This window comes from Stegostoma tigrinum, chromosome 13, assembly GCF_030684315.1.
Source record: "Stegostoma tigrinum isolate sSteTig4 chromosome 13, sSteTig4.hap1, whole genome shotgun sequence".
Taxonomy (NCBI): domain Eukaryota; kingdom Metazoa; phylum Chordata; class Chondrichthyes; order Orectolobiformes; family Stegostomatidae; genus Stegostoma; species Stegostoma tigrinum.
In genome coordinates this window covers 64,334,518-64,362,035 of record NC_081366.1, presented here as the reverse complement: position 1 = coordinate 64,362,035, position 27,518 = coordinate 64,334,518, and the positions used below count along the sequence as shown (strand labels likewise).

General features: G+C 43.7%; 1 protein-coding gene across 1 annotated transcript in view; it reads right to left on the bottom strand.

Moving 5' to 3' along the window:
• LOC125458092 (ran-binding protein 17-like) overlaps positions 1-27,518 on the bottom strand; it is a 1,334,110-nt gene that overhangs the window by 1,268,632 nt on the left and 37,960 nt on the right. Inside the window, exons 2-3 of the mRNA XM_059650767.1 lie at positions 24,623-24,769; positions 3,204-3,294 (exon numbers count right to left, since the gene is read on the bottom strand). Coding sequence (XP_059506750.1) covers positions 3,204-3,294; positions 24,623-24,769 — 238 coding nt within the window. The remainder of the gene's footprint in view (positions 1-3,203; positions 3,295-24,622; positions 24,770-27,518) is intronic.

The following is a 27,518-nucleotide window of genomic DNA, read 5'->3' as shown; positions in this document are numbered from 1 at the left end:
GTTAAACCTGTAAGATAGGTTACATGTGAAGTTCCAGCTTCATTATAAATTTAAATAGCCAACCTGCCTCCTGGAAGTGGGTTAATTGGCTGTCCACCCACTGTGTAACCCGTAGGCTAACAGAAGTGAATGGCTTAGGCCTGGGTTTAAGGTATTTGAGAAAGCTACATCTTATCTGGCTCCAACCATCAGTCGCTGGTCAGTTGTTTTGCTTTTTCAAAGAGCAATCGCTGAGGGGCTGCACGGTGGCACAGGGGTTAGCACTGCTGCCTCACAGCACCAGGTACCTGGATTCGATTCTACCCTCGGGCGACTGTCTGTGTGGAGTTTGCACATTCTCTCCGTATCTGTGTGGGTTTCCTCCGGGTTTTCTGGTTTCCTGCCACAGTCCAAGGATGTGCAGTGTAGGGAGACTAGCCATGCTAAATTTCCCATAGCGTCCAGGGATGTTTAGGTTAGGTGGGTTAGACGGGTTAGACATGGGATATGCAGGGGAAATGGCCTGGGTGCGATATTCTTCTGAAGGATTGTGTGGACTCGTTGGGCCAAATGGCCTGTTTCCACATTGTAGGGATTCTACTCTATCATGATGAACAATCCTATCTAGACACATCTTAAATGATGCTATCATGCCTGCTTCTATCACCTCCGCTGGCAAAGCGTCTCAGGCACTCACACCCTCTGCGTAAAGAACTTTCCACACATATCTCCCCTAACATTTTCCCCTCCCACCTTGACCCCTAGTAACCGAGTCCCTCACTCTGGGAAAAAGCTTCTTGCAATTCACCCTGTCAGTACCTCTCATGATTTTGAAAACCTCAATCAGGTCCCCCCTCAACCTCCGTCTTTCTAATGTAGATAATCCTAATTTACTCAACCTCTCTTCATAACTCACACCCTCCATACCAGGCAACATCCTGGTGAACCTCCTCTGCATCCTCTCCACAGCATCCACATTCTTTTGGTAATGTGGTGACCAAAACTGTATGCAGTATTCCAAATGTGGTCAAACCAAAGTCTTGTACAACTGTAACATGACCTGCCAACTCTTGCACTCAATACCACGTCCGAAGAACGAGAGCACGTCGTATGCCTTCTTGACCACACTATCGACATGCATTGCCACCTTCAGGGTACAATGGACCTGAAAACCCAGATCTCTCTGTGCATCAATCTTCCCCAGGGCTTTTCCATTGAATTGCTCTTGAATTGGATCTTCCAAAATGCATCACCTTGCATTTGCCTGGATTGAACTCCATCCGCCATTCCTCCGCCCAACTCTCTAATCTATCTATATTCTGCTGTATTCTCTGACACTATCTGCTACTCCACCAATCTTAGTGTCATCTGCAAACTTGCTAATCAGGCCATCTATACCTTCCTCCAGATCACTTATGTACATCACAAACAATAGTGGTCCCAACACGGATCCCTGTGGAACACCAATGATCACAGTTCTCCATTATGAGAAACTCCCTTTCACTACAACTCTGCCTCCCATTGCCCAGCCAGTTCTATATCCATCTAGCTAGTACACCGTGGACCCCGTGTGACTCCACTTTCTCCACCATCCTGCCATGGGGAACCTTATCAAACGCCTTACTGAAGTCCATGTATATGACATCTACAGCCCTTCCCTCATCAATCAACTTTTTCACCTCCTCAAAGAATTCTACCAAGTTGGTAAGACATGGCCTTCTCTGCACAACACCATGCTGCCTTTCACTAATAAGCTCATTTTCTTCCAAATGTAAATAGACCCTATCAGTTTATGCTGGCTGTTTGTCACACTATATAAGAGAGAGAAAGTTTTGTTCCAAGCAGCTGTTGTTGCTGGACTTCGCTTCAGCTCGAAATTGTGAACAGTGCCAGGGACAAACCTAACTCTCCAGGCCAGCCATCAATTGAGGGGTCCCCGTCAGGCAGAAAAACATGAGACTTGTTGCTTTATATCCTCTTTTCCATTTATTATTACCACAATAATCATTTATTATTGCCATTATAATAATCTTTTATTACTTAATAAACGTTCATATTTAAGCAAACTATTGTTGTTGAGCCTTCTCTTATTTATATTTACCAGAATCTGTGAAGAACTGCTTGGATAAATGCTATGATCGAAGACACATATGAAGTACAGATACCAAAGACAGGTCATGGGAGAGTGGCTGGTACAAAAACAAATCCTTAAGAGTTACTTGCAATTACACTTGCCCACACATCATAAACTCTTGGGTACTCATCCCAATTAACACTGAAGGTGGCAGTACAAGTAGATAAGATAGTAGAATAGCTTATAGCATGCTTGCCTTCATTGGAAGGGGCATTAAGTATAAGAATAGGCAAGATATGCTGCAGCTTTATAGGCCTTTCGTTAGGCCACATTTGGAATACTGCACACAGTTCTGGTCACGAAACCACCGGAAGGAGGTGATGCTTTGGAGAGGGTACATAAAAGGTGTACAAGGATGTTGCTCAGTATGGGGGACTGGGGCTACGGAGAAAGGTTGGATAGATTGGGTTTGTTTTCACTGGAATGCAGGAGGTTGAGGGGCCACCTGGTACATGAGATTATGAATGATATGAGGCTTTTTCCCAAGATGGAAGTACAATTACTAGTGAACATAGGTGCGAGGGGCAAATTTAAAAGAGATGTGCAATGCACATTTTTCACACAAAGGGTGGTGAGTGCCTGGAATGCACTGCCAGTGGAGGTGGTGGAAACAAACACAATAGCAGCATTCAAGAAGCACGTGGATGAATACATGAATAGGAAGGGAATAGAAGGGCACAGATCCTGTAAGTGAAGACAGTTTTAGTATGGAAGGGTAAAATGCGTTGGCTCAGGCTTGGAGGGCCATAGGGCCTATCCCTGCTCTGTATTGTTCTTTGTTCTAATGTCAGCAGGACATTTATTTGCAGGATTTAGCGCATGCAAGCCTGATTCTGTCATTGCCCTAGTATATTTGAATGGTGTAACTGCATCCGAAATTACAATATAGCAAACAGAAAGGGGATTTGGTCTGATTTTAATGATTTTAGTTAAGCATGCCACAGATAATTGTAGCAACACAGCTAACACATGGTTTTAGTCAGTTAAGGCCATTAATCATAGCCCCCAGACAAAAAAACCCAGCAAAATTAAACATCTGCAATCAGTTGGTTCAGTGATATGAAGTAATGCAACAGAACAATCTACTCACTGATGTCAATTCTTTGCTGCAGTGACAATGGATTCACCCGAGTCACGAGCTTCGTAAGGCATGTTGCTGCCAGCAGTTGAGCATATGACATCTACAATTAAAAAAAAATTAAAACTTATCCACCAACACAAACAGCTAGGCTTTTACTGCCAGACATTGCAATAATAGCTCCAGGGAAACAGGAACACAGAACATAAATCAAAACAGCAAACATATCACCATACAAATATACGAATGAGGAACAAGAATTGGCCTCAGTCCTTTGAGTTTGCTCTGCTATTCAATAAGATAACTGCTGATTTGATTTCAACCTCAACTGACATTCCTGCATACCCCTGAAAATCATTTATCCCTTCAGTAATCAAGAATCTATCTACCTACCTCTGTCTTAAATATATTTAAAGATTCTACATCCATTGCCTTTTAAGAAAGGGAATTTCAATTCCACACATTCAATCTGCACCTTAAAGATATTCAGTACATAGTAGACACATTCAGGTTCTGGTTCGTTCCAACATTCAGTGACAAAGTTACTGTGGTACCTTGATAAGTTTTATGCTCTAGACTGATTTACCTTCAAACATAAATGATGGGTCAGAGAGGTCAGTGATAATTTTTACATTTTAATGTGGTTCTTAAAGAGATCAGTGAATTACAGTCCGGCAATCAAATCCGGACTATCAGTTCAGTGTTATAGCCAAAGATCGGGACAGATCCCTAGATCCTTGCTGGGTAAAACGCTGGCAATATGTGCAGATCTATCAGAAACTGAAACAGGTGGTTAACATTGTATGTAGCATCTCTTTATCAGGACTTGAAAGCAAGCTTTTCCCACAATATTATTTTGTTTTTAAAATGTGACAAATACTTAACAGGTCTGGAAGTATGTGTGCAGACACAAACAAAACTAATGACTCAGACCTGCAACTTCTAATTAAAACTGGATAAATTAACAAATCTGACAGAATTATGGTCAGGGTGGTGGTGTTGTAATCTTGTTGTTTGTATACCATGTGTCCTCCCATTAGTGTATTGACAAAAAAAGAACAAAACAACGTGCAGCAAAACCTATGACAGATACAGACCAGGACTTAACCCTGATTCAGCAGAAAAGCAATACAGATAGAATATTGCTTTACACCACACAAGTGAAAAGTCAGAGATGTAGGCCTGAATTTCTGTAGAGCTGTGTAGACTAACTTTTAGAACTGTCAAGTGTGATCCAGATGTGGTAGCCACGTCCCCACTTCCATTGGAAATTCACCTGTCCTGATGAAGGTCCCGACCCGAAACATTGACTTTGCTGCTTCTCCGATGCTGCCTGGCCCACTAAGTTCGTCCAGCTCCGCAATGCATTGACTCTGACTCCAGCATCTGCAGTTCTTGATACCTCTAAACTGCAGATGCAGGAGATCTGAAACAAAAGGGCAGCACAGTGGCTCAGTAGTTAGCACTACAGCCTCACAGTGCCAGGGACTCAGGTTCGATTTCAGCTTTGGGGCGACTGTCTGTGTGGAGTTTGCACATTCTCCCAGTGTCTGCGTGGGTTTCCTCTGGGCGCTCCAGTTTCCTCCCACAGTCCAAAGATGCGCAGGCTAGGTGGATTGGCCATTGCTAAATTACCCATTGTGTTCAGGGGTGTGTGGATTACTGGGGGATGGGTCTGAGTGGGATGCTTCAAGGGGCGGTGCGGAGTTGTTGGGCCGAAGGGCCTGTTTCCACACTGTAGGGAATCTAATCTAATCTAAAAGCAGAGATTGCTAGAGAAATTCATCAAGCCTTGCAGCATCTGTGGAGAGTGGAAAGAATGCAGAGTTAAGCTTCCAGTCCAGTGACCCTTCTTCAGAACTCTCAATTCTCTAAATCAGATTTCATTCCACAGAATCATAGAATCCCTACCATGTGGAAGCAGGTCATTTGGTTCATCGAGTCCACACCAACCCTCTGAAAAGCATCCCACCCAGATCCACCTCCCAATCCTGTTCCTGCATTTCCCATGGCTAACCCAGCTAGCTGGCACATCCCTGGACACTACGGGCAATTTAGCATTACCAATTCAGAGGTTCATTGGGTGGTATGGTGGCTCAGTGGTTAGCACTGCAGCCTCACAGCGCCAGGGACCTGGGTTCTATTCCAGCCTCGGGCGACTGTTTGTGTGGAGTTTGCAAATTCTCCCCATCTTTGGATGTGCAGGCTAGGTGGATCGGCCATGCTAAATTGCCCGTAGTGTTCGGGGTGTGTGGGTTATAGGGAAATGGGTCTGGGTGGGATGTTTCAAGGGACAGTGTAGACTTGTTGGGCTGAAGGGCCTGTTTCCACACTGTAGGGATTCTAATCTAAAAAAAACCCTGCAGCCTAATGGTATCAATGTGGATTCCACAAGCTTCAAAATCTCCCCTCCCCTCACTGCATTCCAAAACCAACCCAGCTCAGCCCACCTCCCTAACCTGTTGCTCTTCTCATCTATCTACCCCTCCCATTTCAACCGCACCCCCATTTCCTACCTCCTAACCTCATACCGCCCTGTTGACCTGTCTGTCCTCCCGAGACTGACATATCCCCTCCCTACCTCCCCACCTATACTCACCTCTACAGGCTCCATCCCCACCCCTTTTACTTGTCTGTTTCCTCTCCACCTAACTTCTCCTCTATCCACGATAACAAAATGTGAGGCTGGATGAACACAGCAGGCTCAGCAGCATCTCAGGAGCACAAAAGCTGGCTTTTGGGCCTAGACCCTTCATCAGAGAGGGGGATGGGGTGAGGGTTCTGGAATAAATAGGGAGAGAGGGGGAGGCGGACCGAAGATGGACAGAAAAGAAGATAGGTGGAGAGGATAGGTGGGGAGGTAGGGAGGGGATAGGTCAGTCCAGGGAAGACAGACAGGTCAAGGAGGTGGGATGAGGTTAGTAGGTAGGAGATGGAGGTGCGGCTTGGGGTGGAGGAGGGGATGGGTGAGAGGAAGAACCGGTTAGGGAGGCAGAGACAGGCTGGACTGGTTTTGGGATGCAGTGGGTGGAGGGGAAGAGCTGGGCTGGTTGTGTGGTGCAGTGGGGGGAGGGGATGAACTGGGCTGGTTTTGGGATGCGGTGGGGGAAGGGGAGATTTTGAAGCTTGTGAAGTCCACATTGATACCAATGGGCTGCAGGGTTCCCAAGCGGAATATGAGTTGCTGTTCCTGCAACCTTCAGGTGGCATCATTGTGGCACCGCAGGAGGCCCATGATGGACATGTCATCTAAAGAATGGGAGGGGGAGTGGAAATGGTTTGCGACTGGCAGGTGTAGTTGTTTATTGCGAACCGAGCGGAGGTGTTCTGCAAAGCAGTCCCCAAGCCTCCGCTTGGTTTCCCCAATGTAGAGGTAGCCACACCGGGTACAATGGATACAGCATACCACATTGGCAGATGTCCCCTTCCCGAACCACATCCCAAAACCAGCCCAGTTCATCCCCTCCACCCACTGCATCCCAAAACCAGCCCAGCTGGTCTCTGCCTCCCTAACCTGTTCTTCCTCTCACCCATCCCTTCCTCCCACCCCAAGCCGCACCTCCATCTCCTACCTACTAACCTCATCCCACCTCCCTGACCTGTCCGTCTTCCCTGGACTGACCTATCCCCTCCCTACCTCCCCACCTATACTCTCCTCTCCACCTATCTTCTTTTATCTCCATCTTCGGTCCACCTCCCCCTCTCTCCCTATTTATTCCAGAACCCTCTCCCCGTCCCCCTTTTCTGATGAAGAGTCTAGGCCCAAAACATCAGCTTTTGTGCTCCTAAGATGCTGCTTGGCCTGTTGTGTTCATCCAGCTCCTCACTTTGTTATCTCCAAGTCAGTGTGAGTTGAGATATGATGCTCGTTGATATTTCCTCAAGGATTACCTTTAAGCCCTTATGAAGGCTTGGTTGCTTCCCACCCAGACTCAAGCCCCTATGACCCACCTAATCTAAACATTCCTGAGCACGACAGGGTAATTCAGCATGGCCGATCGATCCAGCCTGCACATCTTTGGACTGAGAGAGGAATCTGGAGCACCCAGAGGAAGCCTACACAGATATGGGGAGAATGTGCAAACTCCACACAGGCAGTCACCCAAGGGTGGAATTGAACCTGAATCCCTGCACTGTGAGGTAGCAGTGCTAACCAGTGAGCCACTGTGCTACCCTTAAAGATGCTGCTAAAGCTGCTGAATTTCTCCAGCAATTTCTGTTTTTGATTTTAAATCCTCATTTCTCTCAGAACAATAAGGATCAGTCTGCCTAAGTCAGTGGGAGTTGAGATTTAATGCTCGTTGACATTTCCTCAAGCCCTTATGAACGTGTGGTTGCTTCCCTCCCAGGCTCATCCCCCTATGACCAACCTAATCTTCACATCCCTGAACACTACAGGGTAATTTAACATGGCCAATCTACATAGCCTGCGCAACTTTGGGCTATGGGGAAAAACCCAGAGCACCCAGAGAAAACCCACGTGGACACATGGAGAACATGCAAACTCCACACAGCCTGAGGGTGGAATCAAACCTGGGTCCCTGGTACCACAAGGCAGCAGTGTTGACCACTGAGCCACCATGTGGCCACCCCTCCACCACCTTTCCCTTATTTAAATCTCACATTACTTCTAAGATCTACCCCTGGTAAATACTGAGTGAGTTGGCATGCATGGTACAAGGGTCACGGATTGATTGGCATTAAGAGGCCTGGATGCTACAAAGGGAACGAGTGGGACATGGGTTTGGATTATGTTAGCATAGGGCAATGAGGCATTAGGAATATAGTGAGTGGATGATGGGCTTTGAGGAGTGAGGGGTAGAGTGCTGCAAGTTTAACAAAACAACTAGGACGAAGTCTTTTAATCAGACAGCCTCAGCACTCGGACGCCTCTTTTACCTCCGATCTGTATTGGGCTGCTGGGCACAATTTTATCCTGCAATCATTTCTCCAGAGCAACAATTTACCATTGGGCATGAACTGGACATTACACAAGCTGTCCAGCTGCACCACTAAACTGCTTCATGAGAAACATATCACAGGAGAAAGCCAAAGAATTTTCCTAAAATGGCACAAACTCTTACAATGCTAAATATAGGTGCAAATTACTGCAGATGGTGAATGTGTACTGAAAACAACAAATGCTGGAGATCACAGTGGGTCAAGCGGCATCCATGAAGAGACAAAGAGTCTAGACGCAAAGTATCCCCTACCCCAACCGCATCCCAAAACTAGCCCAGTTCGTCCCCTCCCCCCACTGCACCACACAACCAGCCCAGCTCTTCCCCTCCACCCACTGCATCCCAAAACCAGTCCAACCTGTCTCTGCTTCCCTAACCTGTTCTTCCTCTCACCCATCCCTTCCTCCCACCCCAAGCCGCACCTCCATCTCCTACCTACTGACCTCATCCCATCTCCTTGACCTGTCCGTCTTCCCTGGACTGACCTATCCCCTCCCTACCTCCCCACCTATACTCTCCTCTCCACCTATCTTCTTTTCTGTCCATCTTCGGTCCGCCTCCCCCTCTCTCCCTATTTATTCCAGAACCCTCACCCCATCCCCCTCTCTGATGAAGGGTCTAGGCCCGAAACGTCAGCTTTTGTGCTCCTGAGATGCTGCTGGGCCTGCTGTGTTCATCCAGCCTCACATTTTATTATCAAAGTATTAGTTTGTTGCCTTTCCAAGGATGCTGCCGACCTGCCGTGATCTCTAGCATTTGTTGTTTTCATTTACAATGCTAACTTTGAAATAAACTTTGCCCCTGAATTTCAACTGATTAAAAACTGATTTTAAATATCAAGAAGTCTGATTTCTCATGCCACTCAGCCATGGTACACATACACATGCACACATACAGACACCGAGACCCAAATCCAGTTGTATTAGCAGCCTGAAGTCAATGAATTGAGTCAAATACATCCCAACAAGGGAAATCCAATTCAGTCCAAGATTGCCTTGATCTGCTACAATTCGCACACCATCACAATAGGTCCACAGCAGATGCCATCTCCCTATGTTCATCCCTGGAACTTCTAGATTACAAGGATATCAACATCAGACTCCTATTTATCAACTTTGAGCTCTGCCTTCAACACCATAATTCCAACAAAACTCACTCCAAACTCCGAAGCCTAGAACTCTGCTCCTACCCCCCCTGCAACTGGATCCTTAACTTCCTCACCAGCAGACCACAATCAGTAAGGATAAGCAATAACACCTCACCCACAATAATCCTCAACACCTTTACCCAGCAAGGCTGCATATTCAGCCCCTTACTATACTCCTTATAACTCACGTCTGTGTGGCCAAATTCAGCTCAACTTCATTTACAAATTTGCTGATGATACCACTGTAGTATGTTAGATCTCAAACGAAAAGGAGACAGAGTACAGGAAGAAAATAGACAGCTTAGTGACAGTGTAAAGACAACAATCTCTCCCTTAATGTCAGCAAAGTGAAGCAGCTGGTCATCAACTTCAGAAAGCAGACTGGAGGAGATGCCTGTCTGTATCAATGGTGCTAAGGTGGAGGTGATCCAGATTTTCAAGTTCCCAGGAGTAAATATTGTCAACAATCTATCCTGGTCCATCTACATCAGTGCTACAGTCATGAAAGTACACCAATACCTCTACTTCTTCAGAAGGTTAAGGAGATTTGGCATTTCCACAATGATTCTTACCAATTCTTATAGGTGCACTAGAGAAAACATCCTTTTCAGATGCATCACAGCTTGGTACGGCAGCTGCTCTGCCCAAGGCCTCAAGAAATTAGAGATGTAAATGCACCCCATCCATCATGAAAACCAGCCTTCCTTCCACTGACTTTGTCCACACTTTCCACTGCCTCTAGAAAGCAGCCAACATAATCAAAGATCCTTCCTTCCCCAGTTATACTCTCTTCCATCCTCTTCTATTGGGCAGAAAATACAAAAGTTTGAAAACATATACCAAACAGATTTAAGAACAGTTTCTTTTCCACTGTTATCAGACTTACAAATGGGCCTCACTTTTAGAGTTCATCTTCCTCTGCACCTTCTCTGTATCTGTAACAGTAGATTCCGCATTCTGATGTACTTCTGTAAGGTATGACTCATCTGGTTATCATGCAAAACAATACTATTCTCTGCATCTCGGTACATGTAACAATAATAAATCAAATTAAACAAAATCAAAGCAGTCAGGGCTGCTGAAGAGGGAGTTTGCTGTTCACGTACAATAGCTGACAGCCAGTCAGCCAGCCCAAAGGGATCTCTGTAAAGAAATTTGTCTCTCAGCCATCTAGTCTTGTTGCCTGTTTCACTCAGAGTCTCCAGGTAAGTCACTACCCAAGCATGCATCAGGTTAATGTGTTCACCCATATTCACATGGTCTGTCAAGGAATAAACATTCGGCCTCGTAGCTCAAATCACAAGAGGATCCCTGGTCAATGAGACCTGGTATTTTGTTCCTCTAGCCTTATTGTTTCTGTATCTTAAAGCTGAGATTTCATTTCATAAAGGGAAACAGAGATAAAATCTTCTCCAAAATGTAATGCTATACAGCCTGTTAATTTATTGGGTGATTCATAAAATCACAACTTTCCATCACATGTTCTTCAACCCAGGGAAGCTGGAAGAAGAAATTAAGGGAAGCCTGACACCATCCTAGCCACAAACAGTAAGGTATGATGTAATTTCCCAAATTCCACTATTATCATCCTGGATATGCTCAGCCAAAACAACACAGCAAACACACGACAGGTCATAACACTGAGGTATATTGTATAGTGTGAATTCCCATGGGAATACATAATATTAATTGTTGATAACATGAACGCTCATAATATCAAGTCAACAATGGTCAAGGAAGCCTTCTGCTTATTACCATTGTTCTTCCTCTGATCAGTCAACACCTTTCCAGTTTGAACACCAATTTGAAGAAACATTAAGAGAGGGAAGGACACAAAGTGCGCTCGGAGAGCGTCTTCAAAGTCAATCACCACTGGATCATTGTGCCATCAGTAATTAAGCTGATCGAATTCTGAAGGATGCACCAGCAGTGGCTGGTAAGGGAACAAACAAGAACAAAATCTTAGCTTGATCTTGTCCTCATCAATTTATCATTGCAGGTGCATCTGTCTGAGTCAGTACTGATAACGATGATCACTGAAGAGTCCTGTGGAGACAAGTGCAGACTCCTTGTGGATACTAAGTTCCATTTTTATAATGAAGACTCACTCCATTCTGTTTTGCAGTATCAATGCTCTGTTAAATATGATAGATTACGATCTGAACGAGTACCTTAAAACTCAACATCCACGATATGCTGCAGGCTACCACCAACAGAAGAATTTTACTCCACCAAATGTGCAATCTGTCATACCCTTCACTCTACAACCGGCATCATGCCAGGAGACCAACCTTGGTTCAATAAAGAATGCAGAAGGTTGTGACAGAAGTAGCAACAGGCATATCTTAAGATAATGAGCCACCTTTGAGAAGCTTCAACATTGGTCTACATGCATGCTTTAGAATGGAAGCAGCGGGCAATACAGGGGCCTAAGTGCTTCACAATCAATGGTTCAGATCAAAGTACTGCAGTAAATTTACTGTCATATTTGACTCCAAGAATTATCTGGAATTGAAAGTCTAACAGTAATTATGTAACCATTGTAAAATGTCATAAAAGCTCATCTTGTTCACTCACATCTTTCAGTGAAGGAAATCTACCATCAGTATCTGATCCAGCCTACATATGATTCCGGATCCACTGTAATGTTGTTGATACATATCTGCCCTCTTAAATAGCCTACGTAGCCACTTAGTTGAATGACAATTAAGGATGGGCAATATATGCTGGTTCAGTCAGCTATGCCCAAATCTCATGAACAATTAAAAATAAATCAGCTTCTGATCATACCAACTACTTCTGCCTCAACAAAATTATCTGTCTTTACCATTGTTTCAGCTCATCTGCTGCTGAAACCTTTGTTCAAGGTTTTGTTGCATCTAGACTTATTATTCCAGGTCCCATTCATCAATCATCCTTTTTGCTTGTTGAACTACCTGTCAAACAAGCAATGTCTTAATTTTAAAATTATGATCTATGTTAGCACATCTCTTCATAATTTTGCTTCTCCCTTCTCTGTCATTTCCTCTAACCCCACAATCCTCCTGGCTAAGTGCATCTCACCATTCAGATAATAATTTGCCTTCCTGTTTTTGCCACAAATATGGATAACCGCACATTTATCCACATTATGTTGCATTTGCCAAGCATCTGACCACTCAGCCAGCCTGTCCAAATCACCATGCAGCTTCTTAGCTTCCTCCTCACAGCACACAGTGCCAGCCAGCATAGTGTCCACTGCAAATTTGGAGATACTGCATTCAAATACTTCGTCCTAATTGTTAATGTATTTTGTGAACAGTTGGGATCCCAGCAATGAACGCTGCAGTACCCCACTCATCACTGGTTGCCACTTTGAAAAGGATCTGTTTATTTCAACTCTCTGCTTCCTGTCTGCCAACCAGTTCTCTATCCACGTCAATACATTATCTCCGGCACCATGAGCTTTAATTTTGCTTAGTAATCTCAAGTGGAACCTCATCATAAGCCTTTTGAAAGTCTAGATAAACAATATCCACCGACTCACCCTTGTCCACTTTACTGTTCACATCCTCAAAAAAATTCCAGAAGATTTGTCAAGCATGATTTCCCTTTAGTGAATCCACGTTCACTTGGACCGATTCTGTCATTGCATTTCAAAAGCTCAGCTATTACATCCTTAATAATTGACTTCAGCATTTTCTCCACCACCAACGTCTGGCTAACTGGCCTATAATTTCCCATTTAATCTCTTCTCCTTTTTTGAAACGTGGGGTTACATTAGCTATCATTCAGTCCATTGGAACTCTTCCAGAGTCTACAGAATGCTGGAAAATGATCACCAAGGCATCCACTATTTCTAGGGCCACTTTCCTAAGCATGCTGGAATTGCGAGCATCAGGCCTGCAGACTTAGCGGGTTTTAATCCGATCAATTTCCCTAACACCATTTCCTGACTAATAAGGATTTCCTTCAAATCCCCTTTTATGCTTGACTCTCTGTCCACTAACATTTCCAGGAGGTGATTCTTGTCTTGAACATTACAGTTTATTGTATGATAGTGATCAGGTATGAAGTTACATTGGTATGGTAGGCACCCCTACAAAGACTAGGAGGAAACCTTGATGGGATGTCCAAGTTCTTCAAGGACCGGAACGTTCCCCCCACAGTGATCGAGAATGCCCTTGACCGTGTCTCCCGTATTTCCCGCAACACATCCCTCACACCCCGCCCCCGCCACAACCGCCCAAAGAGGATCCCCCTCGTTCTCACACACCACCCTACCAACCTCCGGATACAACGCATCATCCTCCGACACTTCCGCCATTTACAATCCGACACCACCACCCAAGACATTTTTCCATCCCCACCCCTGTCTGCTTTCCGGAGAGACCACTCTCTCCGTGACTCCCTTGTTCGCTCCACACTGCCCTCCAACCCCACCACAGCCGGCACCTTCCCCTGCAACCGCAGGAAATGCTACACTTGCCCCCACACCTCCTCCCTCACCCCTATCCCAGGCCCCAAGATGACATTCCACATTAAGCAGAGGTTCACCTACACATCTGCCAATGTGGTATACTGCATCCACTGTACCCGGTGTGGCTTCCTCTACATTGGGGAAACCAAGCGGAGGCTTGGAGACCGCTTTGCAGAACACCTCCGCTCAGTTCGCAACAAACAACTGCACCTCCCAGTCACAAACCATTTCCACTCCCCCTCCCATTCTTTAGATGGCATGTCCATCATGGGCCTCCTGCAGTGCCACAATGATGCCACCCGAAGGTTGCAGGAACAGCAACTCATATTCCGCCTGGGAACCCTGCAGCCATATGGTATCAATGTGGACTTCACCAGTTTCAAAATCTCCCCTTCCCCAACTGCATCCCTAAACCAGACCAGTTCGTCCCCTCCCACCACTGCACCACACAACCAGCCCAGCTCTTCCCCCCGACCCACTGCATCCCAAAACCAGTCCAACCTGTCTCTGCCTCCCTAACCGGTTCTTCCTCTCACCCATCCCTTCCTCCCACCCCAAGCCGCACCCCCATCTACCTACTAACCTCATCCCACCTCCTTGACCTGTCCGTCTTCCCTGGACTGACCTATCCCCTCCCTACCTCCCCACCTATACTCTCTCCACCTATCTTCTTTACTCTCCATCTTCGGTCCGCCTCCCCCTCTCTCTCTATTTATTCCAGTTCCCTCTCCCCATCCCCCTCTCTGATGAAGGGTCTAGGCCCGAAACGCCAGTTTTTGTGCTCCTGAGATGCTGCTTGGCCTGCTGTGTTCATCCAGCCTCACATTTTATTATTTAGTTGGCACATCTGTCTCCTTTGAGATCCAGAGCTGTTCTCACATCCAAGTCTTTATAGTAACATTATATTGGGTAGAACATACTGTATCCTTCAATATTACCCCTTTCAGAGTTATTCCACAATTACATTCTAGCCTCTTACACATCCCTGATTTTAACTCTACTGTGTCATGCCTAGAGTTGCCTAGTCATAAGCTCTGGAATACATACCCTGCACCTCTCCACTTCTTGACTTTGCCGTAATCCTTAATAGTACTTCTGAAAACCTACCTCTTTCAATCAATTTTTGTTGTCTGACCAAATACTTCCTTATGGGATTCCTGACATGTTTTGTTTTGTGATGTTCCTATGAAATTCCTTGGGAAATTTTGCTAAATAAGCGCTGTTTTGAGGTTGTTGATGTGCTCATCGAGCCGATGGGTTTGGTTACAAATGTTTTGTCACCCTGCTAGGTAACATCGCTCGTGCGCTTCCGGCAAAGCATCCGTGTTCTGTCCAGCTGGCTATTTCTACGCCTCGGTTTACTGGGGTGGTTGGTATTACTTCCAGTTTTGTTTCTCAGTGGTTTGTGCACAGGGTCTAATTCAATGTGTCTGTTGTTGGAGCTCCAGTTGGAATACCAGACCTCCAGAAATTCCCTGGTGTGTCTCTGTGTGGCTTGTGCAATTATCAAAGTGTTGTCCTGGTTGAAATAATGTCCCTCATTGTCTGATGATGACTTGTGTAATGAGACAAGTGAGAACTGGTCATGTGTCTTGGTGGCTAATTGATGTTCACATATCTGTATAGTCAATTTTCTTCTGGTTTGGCCAATGTAGTGTTTTTCACAGTCCTTGCATGGTATTTCATATATTAGCCCAGTTTTGCTGGTTTGCGGTATGGGATCCTTCACATTCATCCGTAGCTGTTGTAGGTTGGTTGTTGGTTTGTGGGAGACTCACATACATAGGGGTCTGAGTGGTCTTATGGTCATCTCTAAAATGTCCTTGATGTGTGGTAGGGTGATTAGTGAGACTAGTCTTGTTGTGTCTTCCTGTTGTGGCCTGTCGCGGAGATAACAGCGGATTGTGTTTTTCAGGTACCCACTTCTTTTGAAGACCCCGTATAAGTGCTCCTGTGCTGCTTTGCATAGTTTCAGGTTGCTGCAATGCACTGTGACTCAAAATCCTCTCAAAAATTTTAACAGCTGTTTTTGTTGACTGGATATTTGGGCAATTCTCCACATTGTTGGATAGGTAACAGATTCACAGCTATACTGATAGAGTTTGGCTAGGGATGCAGACAGTTTCGAAGCAAAAGTCATCAGCCAGGATATTATTCAGTTTTGTTACATCCATTGTGCACAAACATTTCTTGATACAGATTTTCAATATGTCAAGGAGTTTCTAATAAACCTAGTGACCAGGTGAGATTTCAACTCAGGCATTCTGGTTCAGAGGCAGGGAAAATGCCACTGCACAGCAAGACTTCACTTTTTTTGTGCGATTCACTCTGAAATAAAGGTCAACATTGCATTGTGCTCCTGAGATGCTGCTAGATTTTTGTGATTTATGGACAAGAACAACCAAATTCCTTTGGTCTGTAGAATTCTCTATTTAAATAATATTCAGCTCCTCTATTCCTTACATCACTTAAGATCATAGGATGCAAAAGCAAGGTAGGCCATTCAGGCCATTGAATCTGCTCCACCAGTCAATGAGATCATGGTTGATCTATTATCAATTCCATTCTTCACCCTTTTATTCATTGACTTAATTCCCTTACTGATTAAACCTCAGCTATGAAGAGACTTAATCACCCAGCTTTTAAAGCCCTCTGCAGTAAAAAAAACTAAATTCATTCCCTGTGAGTGAAGATATTCTTCCTCTTAAATGGTCATGCCTCAGCATGATCCATACTGCAGACGTCTGAAGTTTTCCTCCAGTTAAACAATATTGCCCACTTCTATTCTTCCAGCCAAAGGGCACAAACTGACATTTTCCAATCTGACGTTCATCTCCCAATTTTCACCCATTCACCCAACATATTATATACCCCTGTAGACTCTTCGTCTCTACCACTTGCCTTCGCATCTGTTTTTGTGTCAACCACAAACTTAGCAATAGTACATTCACTGACAAGTCATTTGTATATTGCAAGTAATTGGGACCCAGCAATGATTCCTGCAACTCTCCACTGCTTACAGGCTGCCAACATATAAATGCTCCCTTATTCCAACTCCTTGTTTTTGATTAGTTAACCAATCCTCTAAACATGCTAATATGCTACCCCCATAACATGGGCTCTCATCTTATTAAACAGCCTTACTACGTGTGGTACTTTATCAAACACCTTCTGGAAATTTAAATACGCTTTGACTACAGGCTTCCCTTTATCTATTTTGTTTATGTTTGTTAATCTACTCGCCTTGTCAAGCATGACTTATGTTTCATGCAGCCACTAGACTTGATTATGTTATGTGTTTTAAATAATCTGTTATTGCATTCTTCACAATAAATATTAACCTCTTCTCCAATTACAGGTGTTAAGCTAACAGACCTAACAGTTACTGTTTTTCATTTGTCTCCCTCACTTTGTGAAAAAGCTATTTACCAATCTTCTTATTTTCCAGAATCTAAGGGTTCCTATGGTGGATCCGTGGTTGGCGCTGCTGCCTCACAGCACCAGGGACTCTGGCTTGATTCCACCCTCGAGCGACCGTCTGTGTGGAGTTTGCACATTCTCTCCATGTCTGTGTAGATTTTCTCCGGCAGTCCAAAAGACCTGCAGGCTAGATGGATTAGCCATGATAAATTACCTGTAATGTTTAGGGATGTGTAGAATAGATGGGTTAGAGGGGGATGAGTCTGAGTGGAATGCTCTGAGAGTCAGTGTGGACTTGCCAGGCTGAAGAGCCTGTTTCCACACTGTCGGGATTTAATGATTATCACACTGTCTCTACTTCATTTAATATCCTGGGATGCAACCCATCAGACCCAGGGGATAGGAGATAATGGGAACAGCAGGTGCTGGCGAATCCAAGATAACAAAGTGTGAAGCTGGATGAACACAGCAGGCTAAGCAGCATCTCAGGAGCACAAAAGCTGACGGTTCAGGCTTAGACCCTTCACAGAGAAGGGGATGGGAAGAGGGTTCTGAAATAAATAGGGAGAGAGGCGGAGGCGGACCGAAGATGGAGAGAAAAGAAGATAGGTAGAGAGGAGAGCATAGGTGGGGAGGGGATAGGTCAGTCCAGGGAGGACGGACAGGTCAAGGAGGCGGGATGAAGTTAGTAGGTGGGAAATGGAGGTGCGGCTTGAGGTGGGAGGAGGGGATAGGTGAGAGGAAGAACAGGTTAGGGAGGTGGGGAGTTGGGCTGGTTTTGGGATGCACTGGGGGAAGGGGAGATTTTGAAGCTTGTGAAGTCCACATTGATACCATTGGGCTGCAGGGTTCCCAAGCGGAATATGAGCTGCTGTTCCTGCAGCCTTCACAGATGTTCACCAGCACATCTGCCAATGTGGTACACTGTATCCACTGTACCCGGTGTGGCTTTCTCTACATTGGGGAAACCAAGCAGAGGCTTGGGGACCGCTTTGCAGAACACCTCCACTCAGTTCGCAATAAACAAATGCACCTCCCAGTCGCGAACCATTTTAACTCCCCCTCCCATTCCTTAGACGACATGTCCATCGTGGGCCTCTTGCAGTGCCACAATGATGCCACCCAAAGGTTGCAGGAGCAGCAACTCAGATTCCGCTTGGGAACCCTGCAGCCCAATGGTACCAATGTGGACTTCACAAGCTTCAAAATCTCCCCTTCCCCCACTGCATCCCAAAACCAGCCCAGCTTGTCCCCACCTCCCTAACCTGTTCTTCCTCTCACCTATCCCCACCTCCCACCTCAAGCCACACCTCCATTTCCTACTTACTAACCTCATCCCACCTCCTTGGCCTGTCCGTCCTCCCCGGACTGACTTATCCCCTCCCTACCTCCCCACCTATACTCTCCTCTCCACCTACCTTCTCCTCTATCCATCTGCGGTCTGCCTCCCCCTCTCCCCATCCCCTCTCTGATGAAGGGTCTAGGCCCGAAACATCAGCTTTTGCGCTCCTGAGATACTGCTTGGCCTGCTGTGTAGATCCAGGGGATATATTGGTCTTTCATCCCATTACTTTTCCGAGAACTCTTTCCGAGAACTCTTTCCGAGAACTCTTTCCTCTAGTGACACTTGTCCCCTCCCCACCTATACTCTCCTGAGCGTTGATTATTTAGGATTTTTGGAATGCTGTTAGTGTCTTCTCTACTGTGAAGACTTATGCAAGCTATTTATTAATCTCATCTGCCATCTTCTGTTTCTCCATTAATTTTTACACAGCCTCATTCTCTAAGGAGCCTACGTTCACTTTGCTCTCTTTGTCTTTTTATATACAGAAACAATCTGTCAGTTTCTTCATTATCTGCTAGATTTTCAGTTTATTTTCTGCTTCCACTTTTTTTGGATCATCTTTTGTCAGCTTTTTAAAAAATCCTGATTCTCTGATTTACCACTGATCTTTGTCATATTGTAAGGAAAAAAAAACAATCTGATACTATTTGTAACTCTCTGGCTAACCATGGTTGGTTTATACACTTGCTAAAATCCTTCTCCCTCACTGGATTATTTCTTTATTGCAAGTCATGAACTATTTTCTCTAAGGTCTGCCACTGTTCATCAACAGTTCTTCCTGCTAACTTCCTTTCCCAGTCCACTTCCAGCTAACTCTATCCTCATTCCTTTGTACTTATCCTTTTTTTAAGATTACTAGAGCTCTTTCTCACTCAGGTTACTCACTCTCAAACTGAATGCTAAATTCTATCATATTATGGTACTGCTTCCTTGGGGAGGGTGGGGGTTCTTTTACTCTAGGATTCTTTATTAAACCTGTCTCATTATACATTACCAGATACAAAACAGCCCAATCCTTGGATCCACAACATATTGTTCTAGGAGACTGTCCTAAATATACTGTATGAATTCTTCCTCATGGCTACTTCTACCTGTTTGATTTATCCAATCTTCACATAAAGATGAAAGTCACCCATGATTAATTCCCTATCTTTTTTACATGACCTCATTATCATCTGATTTATTTTCTATCTTACAGCATTGTTACCTATAGATTACTCCCACCAGCCTCTTCTTCTATTTCTTGCTTCCATCTGTATGGATTCTACGTCTTCAGATCTGAAATCATTTCTTGCTATCACACTTATTTCATTCTGACTAACAAAGTTACACCACCATCTTTTCATTCCTGCCTGTCCTTTCAAAAAGTCAATTATCCTCCTCATAAGTATCTCTCTACAATGGTGATAAGATCAGACTGTTAATATATGAATTATTAGCACAAACATAAGTTATGTCCTGAAAACTACATGCATTTAAGAGAACAGCCATTAATTCCACCACCTCACCATTTCTCCTCCATATTCCCTTCACCCCAACCTCCAAACCCACACCATTCCAGCCACATTTACTACTTTTTATTCTTGTACACTCTCTTTTCTTGTCCCTATCTGGGTATCATTCCACCAATAGCTGTCCTGCAACACTGCCATATCCTTTTGCTTTGTATGCCAAAGCATCCCCTCCCAGAACCCTCCAAACCTCCCCGCATTTAATCTATTTAATATATAATCTTTATAGAGCAATTTATTCATTTTGTTAGGATACAGGCAATAATTTTCAATTTATCTCTGGCCACAGGAGAGGTACTAGAGGAATGGAGGACAACCAGTGTGGTACCATTACTCAAGAAAGACAGAATGGATTATAAAAAACACAGGTAACAGCAGACCCATCAGTTTAACTGCAGTAGTGGGGAAACTATTGGAAGTAATTCTAAGGAAGTGAATTAACATGCTCTTGGAGAGGCAGGGAATAATCAAGAACAGTCAGCATCATTTTGTTAAGGGGAGATCATATCTGACCAACTTGATTGAATTTTTCGAAGAAGTGACTAGATGCATCCATCAAAGGTTTTTGATGATAACACACATGGGAGGCAGATAGCAAAAGTAAAATTCCATCGGATCCAAGGAAATTTGGCATACTGGATCCAAAACTGCTGAGTGGCAGGAGTAGAGGGTGATAGTGAGGAAGCAGGAGATGATGTGGCTGGAAGTCTGTGTCCAGTGGAGTTAACAGGGATCAGTGGTGACCTCTTACTGTTTGTGGTTTATATAAATGATCTAGACTTGAATGCAGCATGGTTGCTCAGTAAGTTTGGTAACAATGTAAAAAGTTGGTGAGGTGGTAAATAGTGAGGAGAATGGTATCAGTGATAATGGGAACTGCAGATGCTGGAGAATCCAAAATAATAAAATGTGAGGCTGGATGAACACAGCAGGCCCAGCAGCATCTCAGGAGCACAAAAGCTGACATTTCGGGCCTAGACCCTTCATCAGAGAGGGGGATGGGGTGAGGGTTCTGGAATAAATAGGGAGAGAGGGGGAGGCGGACCGAAGATGGACAGAAAAGAAGATAGGTGGGGAGGAGAGTATAGGTGGGGAAGTAGGTAGGGGATAGGTCAGTCCAGGGAAGACGGACAGGTCAAGGAGGTGGGATGAGGTTAGTAGGTAGGAGATGGAGGTGCGGCTTGGGGTGAGAGGAAGGGGTGGGTGAGAGGAAGAACAGGTTGGGGAGGCAGAGACTGGTTGGACTGGTTTTGGGATGCAGTGGGTGGAGGGGAAGAGTGGGCTGGTTGTGTGGTGCAGTGGGGGGAGGGGACGAACTGGGCTGGTTTTGGGATGCGGTGGGGGAAGGGGAGATTTTGAAGCTGGTGAAGTCCACATTGATACCATTGGGCTACAGGGTTCCCAAGCGGAATATGAGTTGCTGTTCCTGCAATCTTCAGGTGGCATCATGGTGGCACTGCAGGAGGCCCATGATGGACATGTCATCTAAAGAATGGGAGGGGGAGTGGAAATGGTTTGCGACTGGGAGGTGCAGTTGTTTATTGCGAACCAAGCGGAGGTGTTCTGCAAAGCGGTCTTTATTGCGAACCGAGCGGAGGCTTAGGTTACTGGAAGACATAAATGGGCTTGTCAGCTGGACTGATCAGTAACAAATGGAACTCAATGTGCATAAGCATGATGTGATGCACTCGGGCAGGACAAACAAGGCAAAGGAATATGTGATGAATGGTAGGGACCTGGGAAGCACTAAGGATCAGAGGAACCTCATTGTGTATGTCCACAGGTATCAAGACATGTAGATAAAGTCGGCAATATATGGCATGTGAGATATGTGCCTTTATTAGTCAAAGTGCAGAATTTAACAGCAGGGATAGTTAGGTTACACCTCGAGTATTGCATGCAGTTCTGGAATCCACATTATAGGGGAGATATAATAGCATTGGTCGGAAAAGATTTACAAGGATGTTGCCAGGACTACAGGGTTTGAGTTATAGGGTCAGGCTGGATAGGCTGGGGCATTTTTCACTGGAATGCAGGAGCATTATAGAGGTTTATAAAAGCATAAATAAGGTGAATGGCAAAGGTCTTTTCCAGAGAATGGGGTAGCTGTAATGTAGAGGGCGTATTTTTGAGATGACAGGAGAAAGATTTAAAAGGGGCCTGGAAGGGAACTTCTTCACACTAAGGGTGGTTCATGGGTGGAATGATTGTATAATTACAACATTTCACAGACATTTGGACGAGAACACGAATAGGAAAGATTTAGAGGGATAGGGGCCAAATGCAGGTTGACTTTAGTTTAGGAAATTTCGTTGGCACAGACAAATTAGACCGAAGGGTCGGTTTGCTGTACAGCTTTATGACTAAAAGGTGCAAAGGATATTTACCAGGATGTTGCTGGGATGGACGGTTTTAATAACAAAGAAAGACTGGATAGCTTATGGTTGTTTTCCTTAGAGCAGAACTGATTAAGAGAGAACATGATTGAGGTGCATAAAGTTATGAGGGGCATAAACAGGTTAGACGGCAATGAACTTTCCCCCTTGATGGAAGATCAAAGACTGAGGGTGTAGATTTAAGCTGAGGGGCAGGCAGCTTTGAAGCTGGAAGAAGTAGACATTCTCATAACTTTTAAGAAGTATTTAGCTACTTGCAATGTCAAGGCATACAAGACTATGGGCCACATACTAAATAGGGGATTAAAATAGTTAGGCACTTGTTTTTGGTCAGCCCAGATTCAACGGGCCAAAAGGCCCTTTACTGTGCTGTAGATCTCTTCGATCGTAACAATGACTACAGGTCCCAGCATGGTTCAAGTAAAGCCAACGCCATCAAAACAGTACCATTAAGTTTTTCTATTATTTATTAGGAGGTAGCTTCTGGTCATCCAGTGCAGGATCTTAAGTAAAAAGTGGTCTGATAATTGGAGTGCAGGAGTCAAGAAAGTTGTTGACAAGGTACAGCGGAGTCTCATCAGCAGGCTTGCAAAAACCAACACTGTGTTTTTGTTTGATGTGGATATACATCGAAAAGAAAAAATAGAGATGCACAACAAAAGACAGATAAGACAGATCCTTGGGGGTCACTAGAGCTCACAGTGGGAGACCTGGAAGAAAAGCCATTACAAGTAATACCCTGGCAATGATTAACAAGTCCAGAAAAAGTAGCACAAATTCAATATGGCCCATTTATTGCCTTACCACTCTCCTCTCAATCATCAGCAACTTTCCACTGACTTGAGTTATCGACAGCACAAAGAAAGATAGTCACGATAGTTGAAGGACAAGTCTTTTGACCATCTACAAGACACAAGTCAGATGTGCAATGGAAAACTTTCCATTTGCCTGGACGGATGCAGCTCCAAGAATACTCAATGTCAACAACATAACGGAAAATGCAGTTCACTTGACTCACCATAAACACCACCTTAAATATTCATTCATTCTGGCACAAGCAGCAGTCCCCAAGATGCACTGCAGTAATTTGACAAAGCTCCTTCACTCAAACTGTCTAAAACTGTGAACTTTACTATCTAGAAGGCAAAAGTCAGCATGCCCAGGGTGAACATCATTGCCTGCAAGTTCCCCCCCACCCAAGTCATACACAGCTCTGATTAACAGTATCATCATTCCTTCGCTGTAAAATCTGAAAATCTCTTCTTAACGGCACTGTGCCTGCACCACATGGAATACCACAGTTCAAGGTGGTGAACCACCACTACCTTCTGAAGGACAATTAGAAGAAAGTAGCTGAACATCAAGGAAGAAGTGCCATAAATCAAAGTTTAAATACAAGGATTTCAGAGCAGTGAGCAGGAGAAACCTCTATATCAAGTTGAGAGAATTCACTTCCAGGGTTTTTAATGGAGGTACAAATCACTTTAACATTTAAGCGCAGACAGATTAGAGATATGGCATAAGGATGAGAAGCTGAAGGCATATGGAAACAGGGCAAATAATAATTATTGGGAATATTTTTTCAGATGAATGGTTAGTACTGTACTGGCTTGAACAGATTGTCTACTTTTGTGATTAAATCGGACTCTATACAGTCCGATGCATCATTCAGTGACACCAATGGATGGGTGGGAAAAATGTAACACTAGTCAGTAAGAGGCTTTATTTTGCCATTAGATCAGAGTCCACTCAACTTCAGGAACAGCAGCAACTTCACTCATTATCTAATTAAACTGAGGATGCTTGATTTCTACTGTAATGAAGAGTAACAAAGCAAGTATAGTATCTCAAACTATGCAGCATGGTCAATTAAAAACAATTTAAATCACACGTAAAATTAGTCATTTTTCTGACAACTGTTGTCTGAAAGAATTCTAAAGACATCACCTGGAAAGTGGTGCCCCCAAGTTTCTACAATCTCACACAGTGCTTAGAGAACATAATTTTTTGAAAGTAAACACGCCCTGCAGAAGCTGGCTTTTCCAGCATTACTGGGACTGTGTGGAGGAACTCTGAATTATCTTAAGTTTGTGTTGCTCTTGAGACTGACTTTGGGATCTCTTTGTTACTGGGCAGAAAGAAGAAAAACGTTCTGATTTTTGGCATGAACACAGTGATACAAATAAACTTACTGTTCCTTGCTCCAGCAGCAGTTGGCATTTGCTGAGACATTCAGGGTTCTCAGTAAGGTCAACCAAGGCTTTCTCTGCTTGCAATCGTTGGGCTGGATCTGTGGCCTCATAAAGCTGCTTACAAATTATCTCCAACTGTGCCAAATCCTACAATGTCAAACAGGTTTAAAAATTAACACTGAACAAGGCCTCCACAAGGATGCCACATTTATTTCACAACATCACACTTTCAAAATGTTGCTTTCAATATTTGAAATGAGCAAAGAAGATTTCTTACAAAACCAAATTGCCTAGAACTCCATAGATAGTAAGAACTGCAGAAGCTGGAGTCAGAGATAACACATCCTGGAGCTGGAGGAACAGCACACATCAGGCAGCATCACAGGAGCAGAACAGTTGATGTTTCAGGTCAGGACCATTCTTCTGAAGAAGGGTCCTGACCCAAAATGTCAACTTTCCTGCTCCTCTGATGCTGTCTGACCTGCTATGTTCCTCCAGTTCCATGCTGAGTTGCCTATAACTCCAAATGTGAACACAATATATTTTTGTACAAGCATTGTCAATTACTCAAACAGTATTTATTTAAAATAAAAACACACCAATGTTTTGTTAGCTACTCATGTATAAAAGCATCCAACAAAAACCTTAAAAAACATTTTACAAAACAGCTTTTGGGGCTATATGTATAAGTGATCCTTGTTCTCAGAAACATTTAATATTGAAATTATTTTTCCAACTAATGCATAACACCTTGTCAAAATAGAAGCAACAACATTAATAAAATTAAATATCAAGTCAAAATAATATGTCTGAAGGATATTAAAATACGCCAATAATTGCCATGCTTCATGAATACATTTGCCCATAACAAAAAAAACGAGATTCACAGTTCTATTCACTAAGCCCCAACTGCTTTCTTAACATTCTCCAAGTGAAGGAAATTGACACAATTTGTCAGAGTATCACTTGTCTCATAGACTACCTCTTCTTTTTAGCAATTTGACAGGTAGGGGTCTTCCAATATGTCCAAGGCAAATTTGTCAGACACTCTATTGCTGAACCACAAAGACCTGAGGGTTTTGAGTTTCACTGCAAAATATGTAGAATTAGCTAACGACACTAACGAGGTGGCTGAGGACATTCAACAATTTACCTCAGTTTCACTCTATGTCAGGAGGATAACTAGGGCACCATTCCTGATCATGACACAGCTCCACTCACTAGAAAATGCATTTGTAGGATTTAGCAATTGCATTCTAGTGCATAGCAGGGATTACATGCAAGGTCAAATATAATGCAACACTCACTATCTAAGATTATATGCAAAATTAAACTATTCAACTAATACACCACAGTACTTGCAAACCTACACAATAAGTCACCAACTTTATGCCATCAGCTGTAACAGAAGCACTTCTAGGTCATGAAACAAGATTGGTATTTTGCTGTTACACAATTGCAATTGCTGCCCGGAGATGAGGATCAGAAACCGCTTCAACTAACATCTGCCATTGTCTTTTACACTAAATGGTCCAAATCCACACCTCAAATCTACACAATTCTACATGATTACCTTAATAACGACATTACAAAAGGCTTTAAGGAAGTAAAAAATTTCATTGCATTTTAATGGAAACCAGGATATTTGCCAGCAACAATCCCATTTTAAATAATAAACCAATTACATTAGTTTCAATTTAGCTGTATACTTTAGTAGCACAAATTCCTAGCATGCACTGCACTGTGGATAACTTGCCACAGGAATGAGAATAACTAGACAACTGGTCACCTTATGCACAATAAGCTGCCGAATGAGCTGTGATCAGCCTCCCGAATATAGACAATACTTATAAATCTAACTGCTGCCAGTATATATACTATCTATGACAAACACTGAAAATCTAATTTATGTCTTACTAACATTCAGTATATAGATGCACAAAGCATCTCTACAAATTCTAGAATTTAAACATTACATAAAAACACATCTTCAGTGAGTAATAAAATGCTGAATGAGACACCAAAGTGAAAAGAATATTGTCAGTGGTAATGAATATATTGTCCATGAGTGATCACATCAGTCCATTACTGACAGCAACTTTCATGCTTCTTCCTTTTTTTTCATTAATAAGCAAGTTTTTCCTAAAGATTATATGACAGGCTGGTACATAGCCCAACAAAAATGTCATTACAGTTCAGGTTCAATGCAACATTCCTTGTATTCAAAACAACAAAGTAGTATCCAGAAGCATGACACTGCCTCTGATCGACACTTTACTTATGACAATGCCACAAGCCTAATCACAAGCTTTCTCCTCTCTTATCTACGACAAGGCACAGGCTATATGCCAAGATCTAGTGTTAACTACAAAAGGTACTAAATATCAGCTCATCAGTGTGAAGCACACAGGCCAGAATTAACTTAATTACAAATAAAATATTTAAGTTGAGCAAGAACCACACTCGAGATTAGCAATTTACGTTATTCCATAAACTATTTCAAAATAATCTTTCAAGTTCGTCCCAGTAACTTTTGGACTGAGTTCCTGACATATTATGAAGAATTGGTCAATCTGAAAATTATCTCCATCCAGTCCAGAGATGACACCAAAGAATCTAGGATTATTCTTAAGAATCCTACAAATGTAGGTATGCTTCCTAACCTGCAGATGAAATTCAACCGTATAAAAACATTACTGTACAGAAGTCCTGGCGGATTAGTTGAGGTAGGCATGATTTACAGAAGTCCTGGAGGATTAGTTGAGGTAGGCACGATTTCGACCTGCCAAAGGTGGCTGCAGACCTTAGAGGCTGAGGGGGTCTAGTGTGGGAGCAAACACAGGTCCCACGGAGAGCATGGGATGCAGTGTCATGGAGATGGAAGGGATGTCTGAAA